This window comes from Pectinophora gossypiella, chromosome Z, assembly GCF_024362695.1.
Source record: "Pectinophora gossypiella chromosome Z, ilPecGoss1.1, whole genome shotgun sequence".
In the NCBI taxonomy this organism is placed as follows: Eukaryota; Metazoa; Arthropoda; class Insecta; order Lepidoptera; family Gelechiidae; genus Pectinophora; species Pectinophora gossypiella.
Window position 1 is genome coordinate 6,077,578 of NC_065433.1, and position 25,615 is coordinate 6,103,192.

Genomic DNA, 25,615 nt, shown 5'->3' on the forward strand with positions numbered 1-25,615 from the left:
ATAAAATAAGGTAGGTAGGTATCTACCTTACTACTTACTTTACTTGTTATTTATACATACATACATAAACTCACGCCCGTAATCCCAAATGGGGTGGGCAGAGCCACAAGTAATCAAAGACAACTTGCAGCCACTGTTGATACGAAGTCCTAAGATGGATATGATGAACCTTATAGTGATAAGGGATCAGCCTATCGCCCATAACATTGTTATTTATATTTAAGCCTGATTACATTTTTAAAAACGTTTCACGGCGCATTGGCGCTTCTGCACTGTAATGTACCTATCTAAGTACTTATGTGATGCGCTGAGGCATTAGTCAAGTTCCAAACTATAATAATAATCATCATGCAGAAAGCAACCATCCTTAACACCTGTCGGATAGTACGCAAATTCCTATCCTCCGACATTGACATCATGACTGAACGCAATTATATAATTATTATACCCTCCTTCCAGTAGCACTTGGTCTGTGGCCCGTGTCTCTGGTAAATACCCTCCAAAAGGGTAAACTATAGTTGTAAAAAAAATAATATAAAATTTATTTTCCACACAAAGCCATTTAACAACAATTTTAAAGTTACAAAATTAATAAGAAGCAAGTTACAAAATAATCATTTCAGCTGATGCCTAAAATAGACTCAAGCCTGTGCTATAGGCGTCAGCTACCATCTTAGTGTTACAATCATCATCATCAGCCCATTAACGTCCCCACTGCTGGGGCACGGGCCTTCCCTATGGATAGATAGGGAGATCGGGCCTTAAACCATCACGCGGACCCAGTGCGGATTGATGGTTATTAACGACTAATGCAGCCGGGACCAACGACTTAACGTGCCTTCCGAAGCACGGAAGAGCTCGAAATGAAAACTTTTTTTTTGTGGTCACCCATCCTATGACCGGCCTTTGCGAAAGTTGCTTTACTTCAACATTCGCAGACCGAGCGCGTTAACCGCTGCGCCACCGAGCTCCTCAATCATTGTTGCAATCATTTATAGATATTATTAGATTTTGGACACAGATTCGTGAAACAAGCTTAGCTTAATGTTTGACAACATTTCGACAGCGAAAAGAAAATTTATAAATGAACAGAAATTGTAACATTTGTGTTCTTTTATAAGTAAATTACAAACGCAACTATTACGAAAAAAGAATAAAATAAATGGGGGATGGACATGTTGGCTCCCCATTTGTCCGACCATGTACATAATGCCATATGCGTCATATCTTCTATAAGTCACATGAAAAAGAAACTGTCATTTCTCAGACTCCGCCCTGAGGAGAAGTTCGCAGCCCGGGTGAGAGCCCTCAGTGCTCCCCATTTGTCCGGCCATGTAGATAATGCCATATGCGCCATATCTTCTATAACATGAAAAAAAACTGTAATTTCTCAGACTCCGCCCTGAGCCGAAGTTCGCACCCACCTGGGCACCCTCAGGCCTGTAGTCTCATATTTTGTACCGGCTGAGAACCATCAGTGTTCCCCATAATTTGTCCGGCCAGTCATTTCATTAAATCGTCGCGTTACGGTTTTCGTACTTGTTTGCAACATGGCTTAGACCCTTGGTGTTTGTGGATCAGAGTTCATTAAACACTCGACGTCGAAAGCGGTTCCGTCAACTACTATAAGCGATTCTCTGAACGTTAATTAAGCGCTCACCTGGTGGATAGGCTGTACTGTCAGCTCTGTATATAAAGCGAATAGAGGTGCACTCCACGACGAAACTTTGACTATGACAAAATTATTACTTACTACTAACGGCTTCCGTGGTCCAGTATATGTGCGTTGTGCTCACGATCCGGAGGCCCCGGGTTCGAATCCCGGTGAGGACATATCAGAAAAGTCACTTTGTGATCCCTAGTTTGGTTAAGACATCACAGGCTGATCACCTGATTGTCCAAAAGTAATATGATCCGTGCTTCGGAAGGCACGTTAAGCCGTTGGTCCCGGTTACTACTTACTGATGTAAGTAAGTAGTCGTTACATGAGTCATGTCAGGGGCCTTTAGCGGCTCAATAACAACCCTGACACCAGGGTTAATGAGGTTGGTAATTCACCTCACAACCCACACGATAGAAGAAGATGGTGAAGATTGTAACAAGATTTCTGTTTTTATTTTCCACAGAAGGAGAACGGCGGACTCATTATGGTTAACTTCTTCCCCGACTTTGTGAAGTGCGGTCCCAACGCGACCCTATCCGACGTCGCCGGTAAGTGTTACCCACACACTCTGCGTTGCACTGCACCACACCCCGGGCACTTCATACAAACACCTCGTTTGACACAGACACTGCACATTGACGTTATCGTACACACGCATCCATGTGTGACCTCTGACGCCATACGAAGACTAAAGACCGAGGGGGTGAGGTAAACCTAGCTCAGCTGCTGGCGGGAGAGTTGCCGTTCTACACGTAGTATTATTCTTTATTCTATGACCGTACACAAAATGGTTTAGTATTATAGGTAGGGTTACCACTAGATAGAAAATTATCGACAACCTGTATATTGTACATAACATAACAGAATTTTCTTACAAAAACTACAAATAGGCAGCAGAAGTAAAATTACAATAGAAATTTCTTCCAGGCAACCTTAATGGTGGAACCACTTCAAGTAATTGAAGTCTGAGATGGTGCAATACTTTTATTGGTGATAGCAATGGTCGTATGCCGTAGTAAGCAAACCCTTAAGGCGGATTGGCATAAGACCACGGCTATCTCCTAAACATCACTGTTCAGAATCATTTCAGAGAAATATATAATCTATACTTATAATAAATCTGTAGAGAGGTCAATTCTGTACATTAAATATTTTTTCAAAATAACTATCAGGGGGTGATAAGTGGTCGATACTGATGCCAAAAATGCAATCAGTAAAATTTTTGTCTGTCTGTCTGTCTGTCTGTCTGTCTGTATGTTCCTTATAGAAACAAAACCTACTGGACGGATTTTAATGAAACTTGGTACAATTATTCTTCACACTCCTGGACAGGTTATAGTATACTTTTCATCACGCTACAATCAATAGGAGCAGAGTAGTGAAGGGAAATTCTTTTGTATGAAAAATCTAAACCACTCAAGTTAGACGTTTGAAATTTGGCATGCAGGTACCTTAGATACCGTAGAGGTATACTAAGAAAGGAATTCCCGAAAATCCTACGGGAACGGGAATTAGCGGGAAAATCCTTTTGTATGAAAAATCTAAACCACTCAAGTTAGACGTTTGAAATTTGGCATGCAGGTACCTTAGATACCGTAGAGGTGTACTAAGAAAGGAATTTCCGAAATTCCCACGGGAACGGGAATTAGCGGGAAAATCCTTTTGTATGAAAAATCTAAACCACTCAAGTTAGACAATTGAAATTTGGCATGCAGGTACCTTAAGTACCGTAGAGGTGCACTAAGAAAGGAATTCCCAAAATTCTCACGGGAACGGGAATTAGCGGGAAAATCCTTTTGTATGAAAAATCTAAACCACTCAAGTTAGACGTTTGAAATTTGGCATGCAGATACCTTAAGTACCGTAGAGGTGCACTAAGAAAGGAATTCCCGAAATTCCCACGAGAACGGGAATTAGCGGGAAAATCCTTTTGTATGAAAAATCTAAACCACTCAAGTTAGACCTTTGAAATTTGTCATGCAGGTACCTTAGGTACCGTGGAGGTGCACTAAGAAAGGAATTCCCGAAATTCCCACGGGAACGCGACTTAACGGGAAAATCCTTTTGTATGAAAAATCTAAACCACTCAAGTTAGACGTTTGAAATTTGGCATGCAGGTACTTTAGTAAACTTAAAGCTTAGTTGCAACAGGATATTACAAAATTCCCACGGGCACGGTAGTTAGCGGGAAAATCCTTTTGTATGAAAAATCTAAACCACTCAAGTTAGACAATTGAAATTTGGCATGCAAGTACCTTAGATACCGTAGAGGTGCACTAAGAAAGGAATTCCCAAAATTCTCACGGGAACGGGAATTAGCGGGAAAATCCTTTTGTATGAAAAATCTAAACCACTCAAGTTAGACGTTTGAAATTTGGCATGCAGATACCTTAAGTACCGTAGAGGTGCACTAAGAAAGGAATTCCCGAAATTCCCACGAGAACGGGAATTAGCGGGAAAATCCTTTTGTATGAAAAATCTAAACCACTCAAGTTAGACCTTTGAAATTTGTCATGCAGGTACCTTAGGTACCGTGGAGGTGCACTAAGAAAGGAATTCCCAAATTCCCACGGGAACGCGAATTAACGGGAAAATCCTTTTGTATGAAAAATCTAAACCACTCAAGTTAGACGTTTGAAATTTGGCATGCAGGTACTTTAGTAAACTTAAAGCTTAGTTGCAACAGGATATTACAAAATTCCCACGGGAACGGTAGTTAGCGGGAAAAAACATTTGTATGAAAAAATCAAATCTAAATAAAAGGAGAAACTGACTGACTCAGTGACTGACATATATCAACGCATAGCCTGAACGGCTAAACGTAGGCATTTGAAATTTGGAAGGGACATAGCTTAGGTGCCGTAGAGGTGCACTAAGAAAGGAATTCCCGGAATTCCCACGAGAACGGAAATTAGCGGGAAAATCTTTTTGTATGAAAAATCTAAACCGCTTAAGTTAGACGCTTGAAATTTGGCATGCAGGTACCTTAGTTAACTTAAAGCTTAGTTGCAACAGGATATTGCAAAATTCCCACGGAAACGGGAGTTAGTGGGAAAAAAACATTTGTATGAAAAAATCGAAACCGCGTAAGATAGATATTTTCAATTCAATTCAATTAAATTATTTATTGCATTCCATGTAGTACAATAGGAACTAAAACATGGACCCTATAGGGCACAGTAACGTTGAAGGGAAGAGAGGAAGTGTGTATTAAAATTAAAACTCAATGAACAATCAATTAAAAAAAAAAACAATTCAATCAATTGATTCAATCTAGCACGCATGCATACCTTAGTAAATATAAAGTTTATTTTTGGCTGTATTTTGAAAAATGGGAGTTATTGGGGAAAAAAATGTACTTATGAAAAAATCTAAACTGCATAAGTATGCACTCCCACACACACAAAGATCTCTCTCTTATATAACACGCCACGCGGACGAAGTCGCGGGCAAAAGCTAGTTATCGAATAAATATAAGAAAACCCGTAAGTAAAAGCTATATGTACATATTTGAAATATTAAAATTAATCCCTTTTTTTTGATACCTAAGACACTACCATTCGAAAAAACATTTTTGTTCTCACTTTATATCCTCTAGAGGACGCCACATTGAATTTTGCGTGACTTATTAACCAACAGTTAATCAAGACGCTTCTAGTGACACCTCATTTGTTAAATTCAGACATGTGATTTAGAAGTTAGGTTGGAACACATACTTACATTGCGCATACACATAACCCTCCTTTTTGCGTCATCGTAGTCGGATTACTATGTTTTATCACAGACTTATATTCTTCTACTATAATATTTCTCTGAATAAAGTTGACAACCCTAACTCTAGACGCCCTTACACAGATGATGCGAGTTACAGAGAGTACATAAGCACCAGGGAGTACTTTTAATTTATGATATTACCTACACTTTCCATTTTGTTCCGGTTTATTAATATACAGGCCTTGTCCCAATGACACGATTTACAGGATAATTCGTACCACAGACGAGTACTTTCATAATAAACACATATGCACGTTGTCACTGTTGATCTATAATGAAATTACTCGTAAACTGGATTTCATTATTCTCTAAGGTAGCAAGGGTAGCTGTTACAACCGACGACGGTACTAAAGCAAGATTGTATCTTTTTTTACACACAACAACACAACACAGCCTCTGTGGTCTAGTTGTTGGAGCATTGGTCTCACGATTTGGAGGTCCGGGTTCGATTCCCGATGAGGACACTGTCTAAAATCACTTGTGGAATTGTCCTTTGTTTGGCTTTGTTATCTTCGTTGTCAGAAAAAGTAAGATGATTTCGTGCTTCGGAAGACAAGCAAAGCCGTTGGTTCCGGGCTACTAGCCCAAATACCTCCACCAACCCAACACTGACGCAGCGTGGTGGAGTATGTTCCACACCTCTTCTGGTTGATGAAGGGGAGCCTCTTCCCAGGAGTGGGACGTATATACGCTATTTATGATTTATTTTGACATGACCTATTGTAGACTTTACGGAAACGACATTAACTACTTGGCCGGATCAAGATTTTATAGACGAGCGCATGTCAATAGGTGCATGAGTGTAGCGCTGAAGTTGATTTAAAGGCATCGGCAAAAGCAGTAGCACCGCAGGCGCAGCGCGGCGCATGTTGTAACACTAGAAACTATAATGAAATGCGTTCGGTAGTCGTAAACAATAATCGTTCCCGTAACAAAAAATAATGCGTCATAAAGTTGCGCATCTTAGTTGCATTTGACGCGTGCTCAGCTCAGCGTAGCGTCGTGTGCAGACCCTTATCAAAGAAAGAAAATATTTATTCGGCAAAAAATACATAATTACATATTGTTAAGTGGTAGTTAGTAATTTAACAATAGAATTATCAATAATGCCGAAACGGCTGCAGCTCAGCATATGCCATAGCCTAGCTGTAGCTGTAGTCGTCTTATAAGTCGGATAGCGACCTTTCGTGTACCCCATATTCAAAAAGTCAATTGTTTGAACTTAAGGAAGTAATTTTTTCGATTCCAAACCCCCTATTAGGTAGTTGCGGTTTCCAAATACATCCCGCTTAGGGACGGTACTGAAAAGTATCGGCGTCCGAAGGACGTAATTTACGATCCCGACAACCCGATTACTCTAGCCATAAAGGCAGCCAATCAACTCTTTGAAAAATTATTATGGATTTTTATTTTATTTATTTTTTATTTATTTTTTTTGTTGCACCATCCCGCATCCAAGCTATAAATGTTTGTTTCCTTTTGTTGGTTGCCTGGAAGAAATTGCTCTAGAGCAATAAGGCCGCCCAAATTGTACTGTATTCATGTGTTTTGTCTGATTGTTGATTTTTTTAGTTCTGTGCAATAAAGTATATTTGATTTGATTTGATTTGATAACCTTACCAAAATGGGCTTATAATCTATACTTATAATAAATCTGTAGAGAGGTCAATTCTGTACATTAAATATTTTTTCAAAATAACTATCAGGGGGTGATAAGTGGTCAATACTGATGCCAAAAATGCAATCAGTAAAATTTTTGTCTGTCTGTCTGTCTGTCTGTCTGTCTGTCTGTCTGTCTGTCTGTCTGTCTGTCTGTCTGTCTGTCTGTCTGTCTGTCTGTCTGTCTGTATGTTCCTTATAGAAACAAAAACTACTGGACGGATTTTAATGAAACTTGGTACAATTATTCTTCACACTCCTGGACAGGTTATAGTATACTTTTCATCACGCTACAATCAATAGGAGCAGAGTAGTGAAGGGAAATTCTTTTGTATGAAAAATCTAAACCACTCAAGTTAGACGTTTGAAATTTGGCATGCAGGTACCTTAGATATCGTAGAGGTGTACTAAGAAAGGAATTCCCGAAATTCCCACGGGAACGGGAATTAGCGGGAAAATCCTTTTGTATGAAAAATCTAAACCACTCAAGTTAGACAATTGAAATTTGGCATGCAGGTACCTTAAGTACCGTAGAGGTGCACTAAGAAAGGAATTCCCGAAATTCCCACGAGAACGGGAATTAGCGGGAAAATCCTTTTGTATGAAAAATCTAAACCACTCAAGTTAGACCTTTGAAATTTGTCATGCAGGTACCTTAGGTACCGTGGAGGTGCACTAAGAAAGGAATTCCCGAAATTCCCACGGGAACGCGAATTAACGGGAAAATCCTTTTGTATGAAAAATCTAAACCACTCAAGTTAGACGTTTGAAATTTGGCATGCAGGTACTTTAGTAAACTTAAAGCTTAGTTGCAACAGGATATTACAAAATTCCCACGGGAACGGTAGTTAGCGGGAAAATCCTTTTGTATGAAAAATCTAAACCACTCAAGTTAGACAATTGAAATTTGGCATGCAAGTACCTTAAGTACCGTAGAGGTGCACTAAGAAAGGAATTCCCAAAATTCTCACGGGAACGGGAATCAGCGGGAAAATCCTTTTGTATGAAAAATCTAAACCACTCAAGTTAGACAATTGAAATTTGGCATGCAAGTACCTTAAGTACCGTAGAGGTGCACTAAGAAAGGAATTCCCAAAATTCTCACGGGAACGGGAATTAGCGGGAAAATCCTTTTGTATGAAAAATCTAAACCACTCAAGTTAGACGTTTGAAATTTGGCATGCAGATACCTTAAGTACCGTAGTGGTGCACTAAGAAAGGAATTCCCGAAATTCCCACGAGAACGGGAATTAGCGGGAAAATCCTTTTGTATGAAAAATCTAAACCACTCAAGTTAGACCTTTGAAATTTGTCATGCAGGTACCTTAGATACCGTAGAGGTGTACTAAGAAAGGAATTCCCAAATTCCCACGGGAACGCAAATTAACGGGAAAATCCTTTTGTATGAAAAATCTAAACCACTCAAGTTAGACGTTTGAAATTTGGCATGCAGGTACTTTAGTAAACTTAAAGCTTAGTTGCAACAGGATATTACAAAATTCCCACGGGAACGGTAGTTAGCGGGAAAAAACATTTGTATGAAAAAATCAAATCTAAATAAAAGGAGAAACTGACTGACTCAGTGACTGACATATATCAACGCATAGCCTGAACGGCTAAACGTAGGCATTTGAAATTTGGAAGGGACATAGCTTAGGTACCGTAGAGGTGCACTAAGAAAGGAATTCCCGGAATTCCCACGGGAACGGAAATTAGCGGGAAAATCTTTTTGTATGAAAAATCTAAACCGCTTAAGTTAGACGCTTGAAATTTGGCATGCAGGTACCTTAGTTAACTTAAAGCTTAGTTGCAACAGGATATTGCAAAATTCCCACGGAAACGGGAGTTAGTGGGAAAAAAACATTTGTATGAAAAAATCGAAACCGCGTAAGATAGATATTTTCAATTCAATTCAATTAAATTATTTATTGCATTCCATGTAGTACAATAGGGTGTTACATAGGCATAGGAACTAAAACATGGACCCTATAGGGCACAGCAACGTTGAAGGGAAGAGAGGAAGTGTGTATTAAAATTAAAACTCAATGAACAATCAATTAAAAAAAAACAATTCAATCAATTGATTCAATCTAGCACGCATTAGTAAATATAAAGTTTATTTTTGGCTGTATTTTGAAAAATGGGAGTTATTGGGAAAAAAAAATGTACTTATGAAAAAATCTAAACTGCATAAGTATGCACTCCCACACACACAAAGATCTCTCTCTTATATAACACGCCACGCGGACGAAGTCGCGGGCAAAAGCTAGTAAAATATAATAATCTTAGAATTGGTATTATCAGTCTTAGAATTTCAATACTAAGGGGACATCTCACAAGGCACCCCCGATACCGACCCCGCCGGCGTGGTCAACGGTTTCCCTCATTCAGCGCTTATCGCTATCGACCCACTAGAGTCAATTAATTCTTTCAAATATTCTTCCTCTCAGACGACGCCCTAAGCCGAGGTTCGCGCCCAACTGGGCACCCTCAGGCCTGTTGTCTTAAACGTTGTACCGGGTGTTTTTTTAAGCCTTCAGCTCTCCCCATTTGTCCGGCCAAGTAGTTAATGCCATCTGCGGTAAATCTACAATAAGTAAAAAAAAACAATTGTTTCAATGTCGTACAAATCGTCTCATACTATGAAGAAGGTTCCTAGAGAGGTTAGACTGATCCAGCAATTGTGGTTTGGCAGCTGTATTGCAAGTTTGTCTGAATCCTCACAACTAACACACCATGTGTAGCACCATGTGTAGCACATATAATATACAGGCCTGATAACACAGAATAAAATGTACATTCTCAACTCGTGCGAATCAACTTGTCACCTCAGAGGAATGCAACCCTCCTTACGCTTGCCCGAGCGTTATGAGCTTCGTGTCGATACATCAATAATATTTATTACATTACATACACTACGCGACAGATTATGGTACTAAGGGGTACCGTTGCCGAACTGTCTATTATACTATCGATTGTTGACATTGAAAATCATCTACAGGATGTTAGTGGCATAGTAACAAATACTGAGGGGGATGATTCAAACCATGATTCTGAGGCCATATCTTGTAGAATTTTCATTCGCAAACATGTTATTTTTTGTGTTCTTTACAATGATATGAGTACGTATGGGTGTTAGTGACACCGTAACGAATACTGAGGGGTATAACTCAGACCGTAATCAAGTGGAATATCCTGTCGGGAAATTTTGGTGTTTTCTTAATTATTTTCAGTTCCATACATTTGCGACGGAAAATTCCACTTGATATCAACTCAGAATCGTGGTCTAAATCATCCCACAAAGTTTTCGTTACGATGTCACTAACACCCTGTATACTATCGATAGTATCGATAGCTCATTTAGATCAATACTACAGTTACACAAAAATATCAATTCCATGGATACTATTGCTTCTGACTATTGCAGAAAAGAGAATAGGTTAAAAATGTAAGTCAATAGGTTAAAAATGTATGGGACACACGTACATTTAAAAAAGAATTGTTAAACAACCCTTTCATAATTAACGTTGGAGTATAACCTTGCAGAATTAAGTTAACAGCACACGTCAAAGGGATTGTATACCAGAGATGCTTATTTAATTTTTCCGGGTAATAGTTTATTTTTCGGTATCTGCTTCAATCAGCAGCTAGCACGTAATTAATTAATTAAACAAGTATTCCTGGCTCTAAATGTACCGGCATAGTTTTCAAATTTAGCTAAGTAAACGTTCAGTCGTTGACGCAACTCACTTTGTTCAGTCACAGACGCGATACGAGTCGCTTGCACAGTTAACTTTGTAAAACTACAACAGCATTCTAACTCGAGCCACGAGAGGACACACAAAGTTTTACAATGTCAGATAACATTTCGATTCGTATGTCATTCGGATGTCTATCCTTCTTCCTCTTTGTATTTGACGGAGTTTCTTTACAAACGTACCTGGCGAGGTGTGGGTGCAGGGGAGTAACTACCTCCGTATCTGTCGTATCAATTATTCGGAGCCCCCGGGCCACGGGGGCCCCCAACGTGTGTAATCAAAAATTAATAAAAACATCCCTATTTTTTTAATTTCCCTAATGATAAAAGTCAAAAAAGTAATTTCTTTTTTCCCGCATAAAGCGTGCGTTTAAAAGTTGGCAACACTCTACCTACGTCGGTTATCGCGGGATTTCCCTATTTAATTTATTTACATCAACTAGGGAATTGTTTGTAAAGAATTCGGAATAAGTGTCAGATAAACAATTATGATGAATGAATGTTTCTTTTCATTTTATGCATTTTTTTTTAATTTGTGTGAAATCTTTACTCTATCTAAGGGCCCCCAAACATTTTTTTCTTTTATACGGGGTCTAGGCAGGGCACGCTACGCTTCTGTGATACAGGCGTCATGCTGTATTATGTGTGTGTAGTTTGCAAAACTTCTGGCGTGAAAAAACGCCGCGTCATATCACTGTCACGAAATAAGACTGGCGGGCGCCCAATAATTCAACTTTCAAGAAAAAACTTCGTAGTAACTAAAAGTACCCACCTTAAAATGTAGACGGAGTAAGTTAAGTACATACTACTCTAATGATTTTAAAGTTTCATAATATAACTTAGTTTCTCCACTCGTTGCCTACGACAAAAAAGGTTTATTCCAGCGTTTCATTACTTATCTTTCAAAGTCCATATTTTCAATGAAATCCCAATCGAAGGTTCTCCAAGGGTGTTTACGTAGAACTGAAGCCGGCATTTCGTGTTCGGGAGTTTTGGATAGTAATTGGGTCATGTAGTAGGTTCAAGATAAATTTTGAAATTCTGATTACTAAATAAAGACAGGTCAAAAAGTACTTAATGAAAAACTTTTTCTAATTTAAATACGAATTATAATCAAGAAAACGCAATAATAAGTTCGACATTCTATCACGTTTTTCTATAACGTCACAGTTTGCTTTTTCGTACAAATTCCATAATAATTTTGTGATTTGACGTTTAGTGAAAAGTAACTGATTTGACTAATATAGGAAACTAAGCTATTGATCGAGTCTATCATAGAACTATTAACCACTTTTAGAAGATAACCAAAATATATTGGATTACCAACCCGATCAAATCTCAAAGTTCTATTGGTAGACAATGAAAACCTGTATATTAATTAATTGAGCTAATTAGAGTTCGGATTATTTGTTGCGTAACCAATATACCGTTCAACTATCGTCTTGGCTGTGACGTCATCATCTCTGCCGCGACAGTGACGTCATGAATTACAAACTAAAATCATTACAATACAATACAATACAAAAACTCTTTATTGCACTTGAAACACATTAAACACAATCATCATGATTTTATTGTCATTATACATTGTTTTAAGTTTACGCGGTTATTATCATAACTAGCTTTTGCCCGCGACTTCGTCCGCGTGGCGTGTTATATGTATAAGAGAGAGATCTTTGTGTGTGTGGGAGTGCATATCAAATTTCAAGCATCTAACTTATGCAGTTTAGATTTTTTCATACATTTTTTTTCCCAATAACTCCCATTTTTCAAAATACAGCCAAAAATAAACTTTATATTTACTAAGGTATGCATGCATGCTAGATTGAATCAATTGATTGAATTGATTTTTTTTTAATTGATTGTTCATTGAGTTTTAATTTTAATACACACTTCCTCTCTTCCCTTCAACGTTGCTGTGCCCTACAGGGTCCATGTTTTAGTTCCTATGCCTATGTAACACCCCATAGTACTACATGGAATTCAATAAATAATTTAATTGAATTGAATTGAAAACATCTATCTTACGCGGTTTCGATTTTTTCATACAAATGTTTTTTTCCCGCTAACTCCCGTTTCCGTGGGAATTTTGCAATATCCTGTTGCAATTAAGCTTTAAGTTAACTAAGGTACCTGCATGCCAAATTTCAAGCGTCTAACTTAAGCGGTTTAGATTTTTCATACAAAAGGATTTTCCCACTAATTTCCGTTCCCGTGGGAATTCCGGGAATTCCTTTCTTAGTGCACCTCTACGGTACCTAAGCTATGTCCCTTCCAAATATCAAATGCCTACGTTTAGCCGTTCAGGCTATGCGTTGATATGTCAGTCACTGAGTCAGTCAGTTTCTCCTTTTATTTAGATTTGATTTTTTCATACAAATGTTTTTTCCCGCTAACTACCGTTCCCGTGGGAATTTTGTAATATCCTGTTGCAACTAAGCTTTAAGTTTACTAAAGTACTTGCATGCCAAATTTCAAACGTCTAACTTGAGTGGTTTAGATTTTTCATACAAAAGGATTTTCCCGCTAATTCCCGTTCCCGTGGGAATTTCTGGAATTCCTTTCTTAGTACATCTCTACGGTATCTAAGGTACCTGCGTGCCAAATTTCAAACATCTAACTTTAATGGTTTAGATTTTTCATACAAAAGGATTTTCCCGTTAATTCCCATTCCCGTGGGAATTTCGGGAATTCCTTTCTTAGTGCACCTCCACGGTACCTAAGATACCTGCATGACAAATTTCAAACGTCTAACTTGAGTAGTTTAGATTTTTCATACAAAAGGATTTCCCTTCACTACTCTGCTCCTATTGATTGTAGCGTGATGAAAAGTATACTATAACCTGTCCAGGAGTGTGAAGAATAATTGTACCAAGTTTCATTAAAATCCGTCCAGTAGTTTTTGTTTCTATAAGGAACATACAGACAGACAGACAGACAGACAGACAGACAGACAGACAAAAATTTTACTGATTGCATTTTTGGCATCAGTATCGATCACTTATCACCCCCTGATAGTTATTTTGAAAAAATATTTAATGTACAGAATTGACCTCTCTACAGATTTATTATAAGTATAGATTAAAGCACATAGTAACGGGTTCTTACCGCGTTTAAATGGGGATATGAGACTCCCGATATTTCGACACTGTTGCAAGTGCCATGATCACGGGATGACTGATGAGATTGGAGTGGAGTAGGTAGATCTATAATTTTCTACGGGCAGACATATCTGTCTACCCTCTTTCTTTGCCGCTTGTTTATGTTTTTGATATCGGAATGTTCGGAACCATCTGAACTCGCACCAAACCCGTTACTATGTGCTTTAATTAAAATCATTATCTTCTAAGAATAACTTAAGGTTATGTATCTCCGAGGTAGCGTCATGATGTCAGTGTCATCATCTCATCTTCAATCCCGCGATAACCGACGTAGGTAGAGTGTTGCCAACTTTTACCTTAAGTTATTGACGGATCCTGTTTTCACTAAAGCTAAAGTTGTTTATCGCAGAAGGTAACGAAACCTAGTAACGCCGAAATTGATGTCTTTTGTCCTGATGAACATTAGGCAAGTAAGCAAAATGCTGGAGATTTATTACTAACCCACTGAATCACACATCAAAACTACATCCAAACTGCTACGTAATTTCATTCAAAGCCGTTGAGCTGCTTGAGGCTTGAATAACAAACACAGAGCATCCATCCACTAAGACAGACCGGTGCGAACATGTTTCAAGTTACAACATCCTCCTGTGGCCCAGATTTTCAGACAACAGTTAAACTATGGGGTTTGGACTTTAAAACAAGTTTGGGTCTTAAAACCATAATAAGTAGGATTGTATATTAAAAATAAAAATAATAAATATTGACAGAAATCAGAGATCAGAATCATTTATTCAACAAGTCAATCATGGATAAACTTGTTGAAGGTCAAAAAAATGATAATTTTTGAATTTACGTCATTTCGCAAGGTTTTATGGCTGAGGAGAAGAAATTACAAGAAACTGAAACAGCAACACATCTTTTAAATCAATGAGGGTATACTTTACAAGTTATTTAATAACTAAAGGAACACATTCAATACCAGACATTTTTATCATTTAGGTAATCATTAATCTTATAAGCTTTTTCACATAAAGTAAGCTTCACATGAGCTTTAAATTTATTTTCTGACAAACTAAAAACATTATCTGATATTTTGTTGTAAAACCGTATACAGAACCTCAAAAAAGATGAATTTAATTTACTTAATCTAGAATATTTAATAGCAATTTTATTTTTATTCCTTGTTTTACATTATTTCCACCCCGGTATCGAACTTGCAGCAATGAGTTATTATTAACCATTATAGACGACGATACGGCTCACCACCTATCACGTTGGTCTAACGAAAAATCGGTGAGGTGCGGGTACTTAGTTCATCTTGCGATGAATGTACCTCTGATTATGTACCTCTGGTAGTTAGGGGTACGAGAGGAAACGAGGGGGATATATTCGTGAGCAAATGTTAAGTGATTTAACTAAAAGCAAACACTAACAAAAAGAAAAAAATCGAAAAAAAATCTGTTTCGGACGGGACTTGAACCCGCAGCTCTTGTCAAGCCGGGACGAACGTGTTAACCATTACACCACCGGGTCCACCTCCTATCCATGCGAATTTTTTTCGACCTATGTATCGTCATTATTTGTTTTTCTTTATGAGCTTATGTTATTACTACCATTCCAAGTGTGACTGCAAATAGTTTTCGAACCGGTAGAATTGTTAGCTTGTCAGCGCTATAAATTAGGACAACAATGCTGCTAAAGGATCTCTCATTGAACTTGTACTGTACTTGTGTACTGTATACACATACATACACATGAAATCACGCCTATTTCCCGTTGAGGTAGGCAGACACCACAGAATTTCTCTGACTACGATCCTGATACACTTTTTCCGTTTCCTCCACTTTCATAAAAGTTTAAAAATATGTTGCTGTTGCAGTTTCTTGTCATTTCTTCTCAGACATAACACCTTGCGAAATGACGTAGATTCAAAAATGGTTCATTGACCTTCAACAAGTTTATCTGTGATAATTACGTCGAGTAAATGATTCTGATTTCTTGGTATTCATACTTGCTCGCCGGTGTAGGGTACCCTTGACTTGGCCTCTCTTTACCTAACCTCGTAAATCCGAGGTTTCTAGACACAATAGTAAAATAATGGAGTTTTGATTTTAAAAGAACTGTCGGCGTTACGACTTTAGGGCAACCTCGATTTGAAAGCATGTTACTGATTTGACACAACACTTTGCATCCGTATGTATGAATATATAAATCAAAAGCGCATCTATTATGACGAGCTCTTAAAAAAGAGCACCAAAAGTGTATGACAAGAGGGTTGAGATTTCGCAGAGCAGTGTGAGAGGGAGTCGCGTGGGCGCATTTCGCATTTGCGATTCTAATTCGCCCCGCGTCGGGAATACTAATCGTGGTCTATTGTTGCATCTGCCTGCATCTCTTTAAACGCTGTAAATTAACCCCTTATTTTGTCTATTTGCGGCATTGATAACAAATATTCAGCGTCACGTCTGGCAGTATGTGTGTAAGTGTGGGTGGATTGTGTAAAGAAAGATATGTGTGAAAGGTGTGAGTACTGAGATAACGACTGTCAGAAATAAATGGAAAAGGAATACATGTTTTGCCGATCCCACTGAGAGTGGGCTGAAGCGCTGATGTTTTGGTGAAGGTGTATCCTCCTTTGACTACTTGCACTACAAGCGAGCTGTTTCCTAAACCACTAGCAAACAGCTATACGTACCTATACTTATAGGTATCGGTTTCCAATAATCTGTCCTATTATTTTCTGAAACAACAATTATTAGCACCCGATTCTTCAAATTGTTTTCCTTCTCTCCTTAAGTTCGTTCACAAATCCTCAAAAGGAAACATGCGCTATGCTTTGGTTTCGGATTTGTTACAATTTGTTTTCAATTGTCTTCAGTTGAGTGAATTTTTAGCCGTCTTCGTGTGGGTTTTAACATAGACGTATTATTTTTTTTTCTTTATTTTTTAAGGAGGTTTTTACAAAGACGTATTAATTTTTTTTCTTTAATTTTAAGGAGGTTTTTACAAAGACGTAATATTATTTTTTTTTCTTTAGTTTTTAAGGAGGTTTTTACCTAAAGGCATGACACCGTCAGAATGAAGCACCAATGACATATTAATTGAGCCGCGAAAGATCTCTTTCATGACCCATGCAATGACTAATTAGCCAGGTAATGCTTGTGATGACCTGAACAACCTACACAGCTATATTTGTGACCAAGTGATTTTGAGGTTGTCTCCGTCGTACCCAGGACCTCCAAAAGGTGTAGCTGAACGCTGAAATAAAAAAACAGAACTACTACTTTTTTTTTGATGATGTTGTCGACTTGTCTCGGGTGCCTTGCACTACTTGCCCGGATAAGTGAGGAACACTGAGGGTTCTCACACGTTGTGCCGTAGGGCTCACCAGTGTTCCGGGCAGCCCTCGGCGGAGGGGGAGGCGCTTGACGCGTTCCCATGGGCGCTGGGCCCGCAAGGGCAACCGCCGGCGGGCGGGGACGCGGTTGTGTGCAATTGCGTTCCCGTATCCCCGCCACACAGCGGCAAGGAGGAACACCGTTGGGTTTTAGTGGGTATACCGGGTGGCGACACCCGGGGAGTCCCACATAACCACGTCCATAGTATTCTCATGTTTTGACGTTCAGTAATAAGTAAGTGATTTGACTAATTGGAAACTATCCTATTTAATTTTTATTTCTGTATCATATGGGAATCTCTGTGCAATATTTCTGCTTTGTAGGGTTTGTCAAACCAATAGGTTACCCAATCTTCGAAAAAAACCTAATGGCGCGTCTAAAATAACATGGAATAAAAAAGAATAGTACTTAAACGAAACAAAACAATATCTAAGACAAAAAGTACTTAATTAACCCTTTCACGGACAGAGACCATGGGTCATTGATGGTTCATAGGTAGTAGGTATGACACTTTGGAATCAGAACGTCCGTAGACGTTCTGCCCTTGAAAGTGTTAATATAGGAGATCGTATATCTATATCCCCAAAGGTGTAGGCAGAGGTGTATAAGAAAGACACATATTCCTCGCCAGCTATGTTTTAGTCCAGATAGTAGGGGACGAGCCTATTTCCACTAACACAAATTCTGGAAACCACGTGATATAAATTATCTATATCTTTGTTACATAAATGAATTTAATATAACGTAATCGAATTTAGTGGATGCTAACCTGTGACATTATGATGTTCACGCGCTTGAAAAATAAACTTATTAAATTTTACGACCGTGGCTAACCAGTTTATACCAGAAGAATTGTTCGCTAAAAAGGTAAGCAGATAAGAATTAATGAATTATGTAACAGTCGCTGTGACGGCTTGCGTCGTAATTATAGTTGGTCAAAATGAAACTCGTATACGTGTGTCATTGCATTCGTTTCATCGTGACCATGCTCGCAACTCAATCAGATATGACATCAGCGGCACTCAAACGCAACAGTTCAAGTGATCAAACAACCAAAAATTTTATTGTACATCGAAGTATTAAGGCTCTAGTCAAACTCAGAAATAATATATCATTAACCGGTAAACCCAATGAGTTTTCAGGTAACCATTATTTAAATGAATTTGGAAACAATGGTGGTTCAATCAAACTAACGAGCAATAAATCTAAAGCATCAAGTGAAAATCAAAGAAATAAATCTCCAATCGAAATTGGAGACCTAAATTATTCAGTCGATTCCGAAAATAGAAGTTTTTCAATTCTACCCACGATCAAATCAAGTGCATTCACAAAAAATAACTATTCAATCGAAATCAACAGAAACCATTCTTCAAATGAACAGATGACCAATGATTTTTTTACCGTTCTGAAAACCAATGATTCTTCAGTCAATTTTAAAATCGACAGTTTTCCAAGAAAAGTCGATAAAAAAAGTTTTTGTAATTCAAGTGCATTCAGAAACAATGACTATTCAATCGACGTCAACAGAAACAGTACTTCAACTGAACTGACGACAAATGATATTTTTATCGCTCTTGATACCAATGATTCTTCAGTGAAACTTGACAACGATAGCTCTATAATCAAACTCACGACTACTGACGATATGATTGCATTCAACAGCGACAACTCATCAGTTGCGCAGAAAATAAACGGTTTTACTATTAACCTACTGGCCAATCTTTCATCCAGAATGGCAAATTCTTCTATGTATCTAAGGACCAGTAATTCCTCAAACATGGTTGAAAATGTTAAAACGAATAAGACTTCCATTGCTCGTGTAGACAAACAATTATCAATAACGAAAATACATTTCAATGGTAAGAGATAATTACTTATAAAGAATTTGTATAACCAGTTACTCGCAAACCCGATTTTAGGAGCCTAGTTTAATTTTATAAATAAGGAAAACATCGTGAGGAAAACCCACATTCCCGAGAAATGCATTCTCGCAGGTATGTGACCTAACCTGTATCGGGCTGGTTTCCCTTCGAGGGTTGGAAGGTCAGACAGGCAGTCGCTTCTGTAAAAAAACGGACCTGTCAAATCTTCAGGTTAGGTAAGCGGACCCTGTGAAAAACAGGATAATGCTATGGAGATGATGTTTATTTTAATTTCATCTAAACTAATCCAGATACCTTGACCTTAGCCAAGTTGCAAAACTACTACCAAAAATGACAGTGTAATCAAATTAGTTCCTAATTGAATATCACGAAGAAACCCACATTCCCAAAAAATGCGTTTCGAAGGTATGTGACATTAACCTGTCGGTATTGGGCTAGCCTTCCCGTCATGGAAGGTCAGACAGGCAGTTGCTTCTGCAAAAGACCAGACCTGTCAAATCTTCAGGTTAGGTAAGCGGATAAAAACGGAATAACGCTAGGGAGATTATGATGACGCTGTCGTTTTTACCCGACCGCAGCGAATCACAAAGAAGGTTATGTGTTTGCCGCTATGTATGTATCAATTAATGAAAGGGCTTAATTTGCACATTTCGAATAGGTACGTATGTACACATTACTAGCTTTTAGTTGCAGATTTCCTTATATTTACTTACTTGATAATTACGTCGAATTGATAACATGACTGCTCACGCATATTCCAGATAGGTATTATCTTCAAATCTTGCATAAAACATGTATCGGAAGCACGTTGTCTTAAAAAATAAGAGCATAAATAATATAAATACAAACATAAGTTTAATGCCTAAAACATGACTACGGAAAAATTACTTTCTAAAATGTATGAAACATTCTTCCGAATATTAGTGGTTTTTAAAAGAAAGCCGGTTGTGCGCCAATTTGTCTAAAGAGTTAGCTTATCACGGCATACGACCACGAAATAATATACTTATTTTCTTGTTGCATACTTTTTAGAGAGCGTTTTTTTCCGTAGTCGGGTTTAAGTTATTAAACTTATATTTTTCGTAATCGTTTGCAACTTGGCTACAGCCCCTGTTTTTTATAAATGCCACCATGATTTATCTTCTTTTGAATTGTGGCTCTGTCCTGAGCTTGGGTGAACTTATCTTTGTATCGAGGGTATATTTTCTTACTTGCTTTATTTACTGCTAATATTTTCCCATGGGTATAATTGTTATTATAGTGTCTTATAAAGAGACAGAAGTGGCTGGGCATAAGTGTGAACCATACGAGTGTCGCGACTACATTGACTGCCTAGAGGTGGTTCATTGCATATTCTTTGTGGAGCACCCTCGCTGCCTGAAGACGCCCTCGCGTCTAGGCACCATCTCCTGCTGCACATGCGTTCACAACACCAACGAAAATATCGATGATTCATTTATATTCTTTAAAACACATAGTAAATAAAATATACGTCACCTTTTTCTTTCATTTCTTAGCTTATAAAAGACAATGTTATGAAAATGCACTGCCAAAATTACATAATGTAAAGCTACTTTTAAAAAGCCAAGTAATAAAAAAATAATCGGTACTTTAAAAATATAAACTTTATCTCCATTAAGGTGTCGATTTGAAGAATGTAGGATATAAGACGCTCCATTTAACATTCAAATACCTATTATAACCGCCCGAAGCAGGATTCCAAGTTAATCGTGTTCCAGCGCAAACTCCGCTGAGTTTCGTCGCTATCTGAATAGCACCCCGCGATCCTATCAGAGCCGAATGTGTCTCCAATAAGATACCTTTGTGGAGGAAATTAAGGGTGAAATTCAAAGTGCTGTAAGGGAATTCTAACCGTTTCTCCGAGAATCTTAATGTGACGACGCAGATAGATAACCCTTGGAGGAGACGACTTTCTTTCTGGGTAAGTATTGCTGATATTTCCAGATCGGGGTTTAGGTCAGACTTATCGATGATACAACCTGCTCCCAACACAAGCATTAATATAGTTTTATATTTGCGAGTTACTCATGAAAACTCATGATTGAACAAATACAATTATTAGTGTGAGGCCCTCAATGCTTTATAGATTCATTGCGACGAGTACTAAGCGTCGACGCTTCCATCGCTCTACAATCGCAACTACTTACCACACGATGCGTTGCGATGTCTAGTTGTGGCATTGAGCACGATGAAACAACGCAACGCCCGTGTAGTCTCAGTCTAACTAAGCAATTTATAACAATAAATTAAGTTCTTGCAAGTTCACCGGGCGTAAAAAAATAAACAACTTGACCAACCTCGGGTAAGTTCGACAGAGTTTGCCCACGATTTTGACAACGTTTGCCGATTGAGCCGAGTGCCTGAAACTGTCGCTAATGCGGAGTTCCTATAGAAACCGTATATCGAGCGAGACGCGATAATGTATAATTTGGTATTATACTTTTTAATATAACTTAAATATAAATAACTTGATTGATACTACACAATATTGCAACTACAATGTTACAATATTTACAACAATATTGATGAACACAACAAAAATAACAACATATTTAATTACTATTCAATATTTAAGTAAGATGATCGGTGCTTCGGAAGGCACGTTAAGCCGTTGGTCCCGGTTACTACTCACTGATGTAAATAAGTAGTCGTTACATGAGCCATGTCAGGGGCCTTTGGCGGCTCAATAGTAACCCTGACTCCAGGGTTGATGAGGCTGGTACTCCACCTCACACCCCAAACGATAGAAGAATAATTACTATTTTGTTAAAATCTTGCATAGCAGGCTTTTTTTATTTCTAAAAATAAACTTAGGTAAGTCCCCTGGATCGTTTATCGCGTCGCGCCCGATATGTGGATGTTGTGCTACTGTTATACCTGCCCTGCTAACAACTCAGTTTTCGATATGATAGCAAAGGGGGAAGGGAGAAGTTCCAATCTCCAACACACGAGGTGGACACTTGGGTGCTGACTTTATAAGTTAGAGGAGGTATTTAGTATTTAGACGGAGTTAAGGCAAGCCCGAACTTCACCGATACTATGGTTCAAGTTAGCTTGTATATTGCTTGTAACTCTGCGCTGAGGATCATTAGTTATTATTTTTATAAATAATGCAACTAAGTTCAATTTGATGTGATCCTACCTTTATTTTTGTCAAACCATACAAACAACCTCATTTTACACGGACACTACACATTGACATGGTCAACACGCGCAACTGTGTGTAACATCGGAAGGCTGTCAATTACAATACCTAATTTAACCGTCATTACCTACTTAGGAAAGCAGCTTTTATAATCATGTGTTAATATTTATATATTTATTTAATTAACACAAAAATCACAAACATAGAATTTCTTTTTTTTTTTTGACGTGATTTATTGTAGATTTGCCGCAGATGGCATTAACTACTTGGCCGGACAAATGGGGAGCGCTGAAGGCTCTCACCCGGTACAACGTTTAAGACAACAGGCCTGAGGGTGCCCAGTTGGGCGCGAACCTCGGCTCAGGGCGTCGTCTGAGAGGAAAAATATTTGAAAGAATTAATCGACCCTAGTGGGTCGATAGCGATAAGCGCTGAATGAGGGAAATCGTCGACCACGCCGGCGGGGTCGGTATCGGGGACCTGAAGTGTTTGGTGTCGCGAGCTGATTGGCTGCCTCTATGGCTAGAGTAATCGCGTCGTCGGGATCGTATATTACGTCCTTCGGACGCCGATACTTTTCAGTACCATCCCTAAGCGGACATAGAATTTCGACAATGATGGTAGGCTATACACTTACTTAAATTAAAAGATCACAAAGAATTCATTGCATTAAGAAATGTAAAAATATGTGAATGAAATTAATGATATGACTTAGCGTAGGATAATAATAGTTCCCATATCTACGTATTGGTGTAATATGCCTACTGAATATAAATTCTTTCATTTTAATTTAAAATTTACTCAGTTTTTTAACAATTTATCTTATTAGGTTTTTACTCTGTTAATGTTAAGGTGTGTAAAAGAGAGAACGAAGAGTGAGCGAGAGAGAAGAGAGGATTGCGGAATGACAGGGAAATGGCGATCGGTTGTTTTTGACTTGAAGATGTAATTGTTAGACTGGAAAATAAACAAAATCAGCATACAAAATTTAATCGCTTACATCATGCCCCGTCTCAAAAAAAAATCTGCCTTATTGTAACTAAGTAAGTATGTAATATATATGTATTATTTCCCTGGTCTGTTGGGATGGAAGTCGGTTGGTCGGGTCGAAGGACGTAATATACGATCCCGACGACCCGATTACCCTAGCCATAGAGGCAGCCAATCAGCTCGCGACACCAAACACTTCAGGACCCCGATACCGACCCCGCCGGCGTGGTCGACGATTTCCCTCATTCAGCGCTTATCGCTATCGACCCACTAGGGTCGATTAATTCTTTCAAATATTTTTCCTCTCAGACGACGCCCTGAGCCGAGGTTCGCGCCCAACTGGGCACCCTCAGGCCTGTTGTCTTAAATGTTGTACCGGGTGAGAGCCTTCAGCGCTCCCCATTTGTCCGGCCAAGTAGTTAATGCCATCTGCGGCAAATCTACAATAAGTCACGTCAAAAAAAAAAAAAAAGGTTGGTCGGGTCACCCGATGAAGATGTCAAATAGTTCCGCATAGTACTTGTCAAACTACGTCCGAGAGACGCCAATCCAAGCCGCCTGTGTGGAGCTAACTCAATCTACGTAGCCGGTCCCAAAGTTCTGTGCTAAACCCCATAAAAATTTGGAGAGCCTGAAGTCAGATATTATTAAAGCAATCGCTGAAATAGACATGGGAATGGTGCGTGCTGCGATAGATGACTGTCCGCGGCGATTAAGGGCTGTTATTAAGAATAATTTTAAGTTATTTTAATTCATTGATAAAATGTACTCTTCTATCGAATTCATGATTCTGGTGTCGGAGTTACTATTGAGCTGCCAAAGGCCCCTGACATGGCTCATGTAACGACTACTTACTTACATCAGTAAATAGTAACCGGGACCAACAGCTTAACGTGCCTTCCGAAGCACGGATCATCTTACTTTTACAATGTACTTTATAATAGTATACACATTTTTGAAAAAGGATTGGTACATTATTTTTTATCATTACACATTTTACATAAGTACATTATTATATATGACAGAACTTTGGGACCGACTATGTAATTCGAAAGGGGCATCTCAGTAGGGACCGCATGGCGTGATTCATTCTTATACCGGCCCCAACCTGTTGTGGGGACGCACCCTTACTGATACAGCTCTACCACCTTCAATTTAAAATAGCAACACTGAAGCTCGCGTGTTGTTATTTTTTATGGTTGCTTTTTAATGGTATAAGTACTTATGCTATTTCCATGAACCTACTATTACAAAACCAAAAACGCGACGTAAAAGTGTATTTTTAGTAAGTTATTTGAACCCTTAAGAGTAGTATGAAACTAAATTAAACAGTAGAAAAAAGTTGTGTTGCCTATGTAACACAAGAAAAACTGCAAAATTTAGACTTTTTAGTTTCTGACAATCTTACAACCGTAAACTTATTTTTCGGCCAAAGTCACTATGCACACTTTTAAGTAAACATACATGCATTAACTCACGCCCGTAATCCTTAATGGGGTGAGCAGAGCCTCAAGTAGTCTGTTGATATGAAGTTATAAGATGCACATTATGCTGCACGACGCGCCGCTCAGGTTGATTGAGGAGAGGCACGTGCCCAGTTGTGGGACATATGTGTATAGGCTACTACTTTGTCCGCGTTATGGTTCTAACTTAAAATGACAAAGTTTCAAACAAATTTTCAACCCCTTTTTAACCTCAAGGGTTGAATTTCGGGCACCGACTCCAAAAATAGGTGAATATTGTAAATATTGAAATGAGTTTTAGTGTTGTTTATAATTTGGATGTTTAGATTATTTCAGGCCGATAAGAAATCTGATTACAAAGGTTTGGATAGGAAATCGCAACATCGCAAATAAATATAAAATAATTTTTAGCTTGTTAGTTACCTTATTGGTCAGCAAAAATTTAGCTTCGATCGCCATCGACTCGCAAAGAAGAAGTTACCTATTGTAAGAATGTTGTTCTAATGCGGTTTTTGTGTTTGTTTTGTTAGTTAATGTTTCTTTAAAGGCGGTTTTTTAGTTTCCATTGTTGTTGACCACTAAAGACCCATTGGGAGAATTTTTGATTATAGAAAATTTGATGCTATCATTTGTCCACAGAACATTTCCACTACATCAAGCGGTTGATCGGCGCCGACTATGTCGGTATCGGCGGAGACTTCGATGGTGTCAACAGGTAAGAGGGGATGATTACATATACATACATAAACAGCCTATAT

General features: G+C 38.4%; 1 protein-coding gene across 2 annotated transcripts in view; it reads left to right on the top strand.

The window, feature by feature from the left end:
* The window catches only part of LOC126380110 (dipeptidase 1-like), a 232,501-nt gene that overhangs the window by 198,652 nt on the left and 8,234 nt on the right, over positions 1 to 25,615 (top strand). For both annotated transcript variants that reach the window (XM_050029347.1, XM_050029346.1), the window contains 2 exons: positions 2,127 to 2,211; positions 25,497 to 25,572. In XM_050029347.1, the coding sequence (XP_049885304.1) occupies positions 2,127 to 2,211; positions 25,497 to 25,572 (161 nt within the window). The remainder of the gene's footprint in view (positions 1 to 2,126; positions 2,212 to 25,496; positions 25,573 to 25,615) is intronic.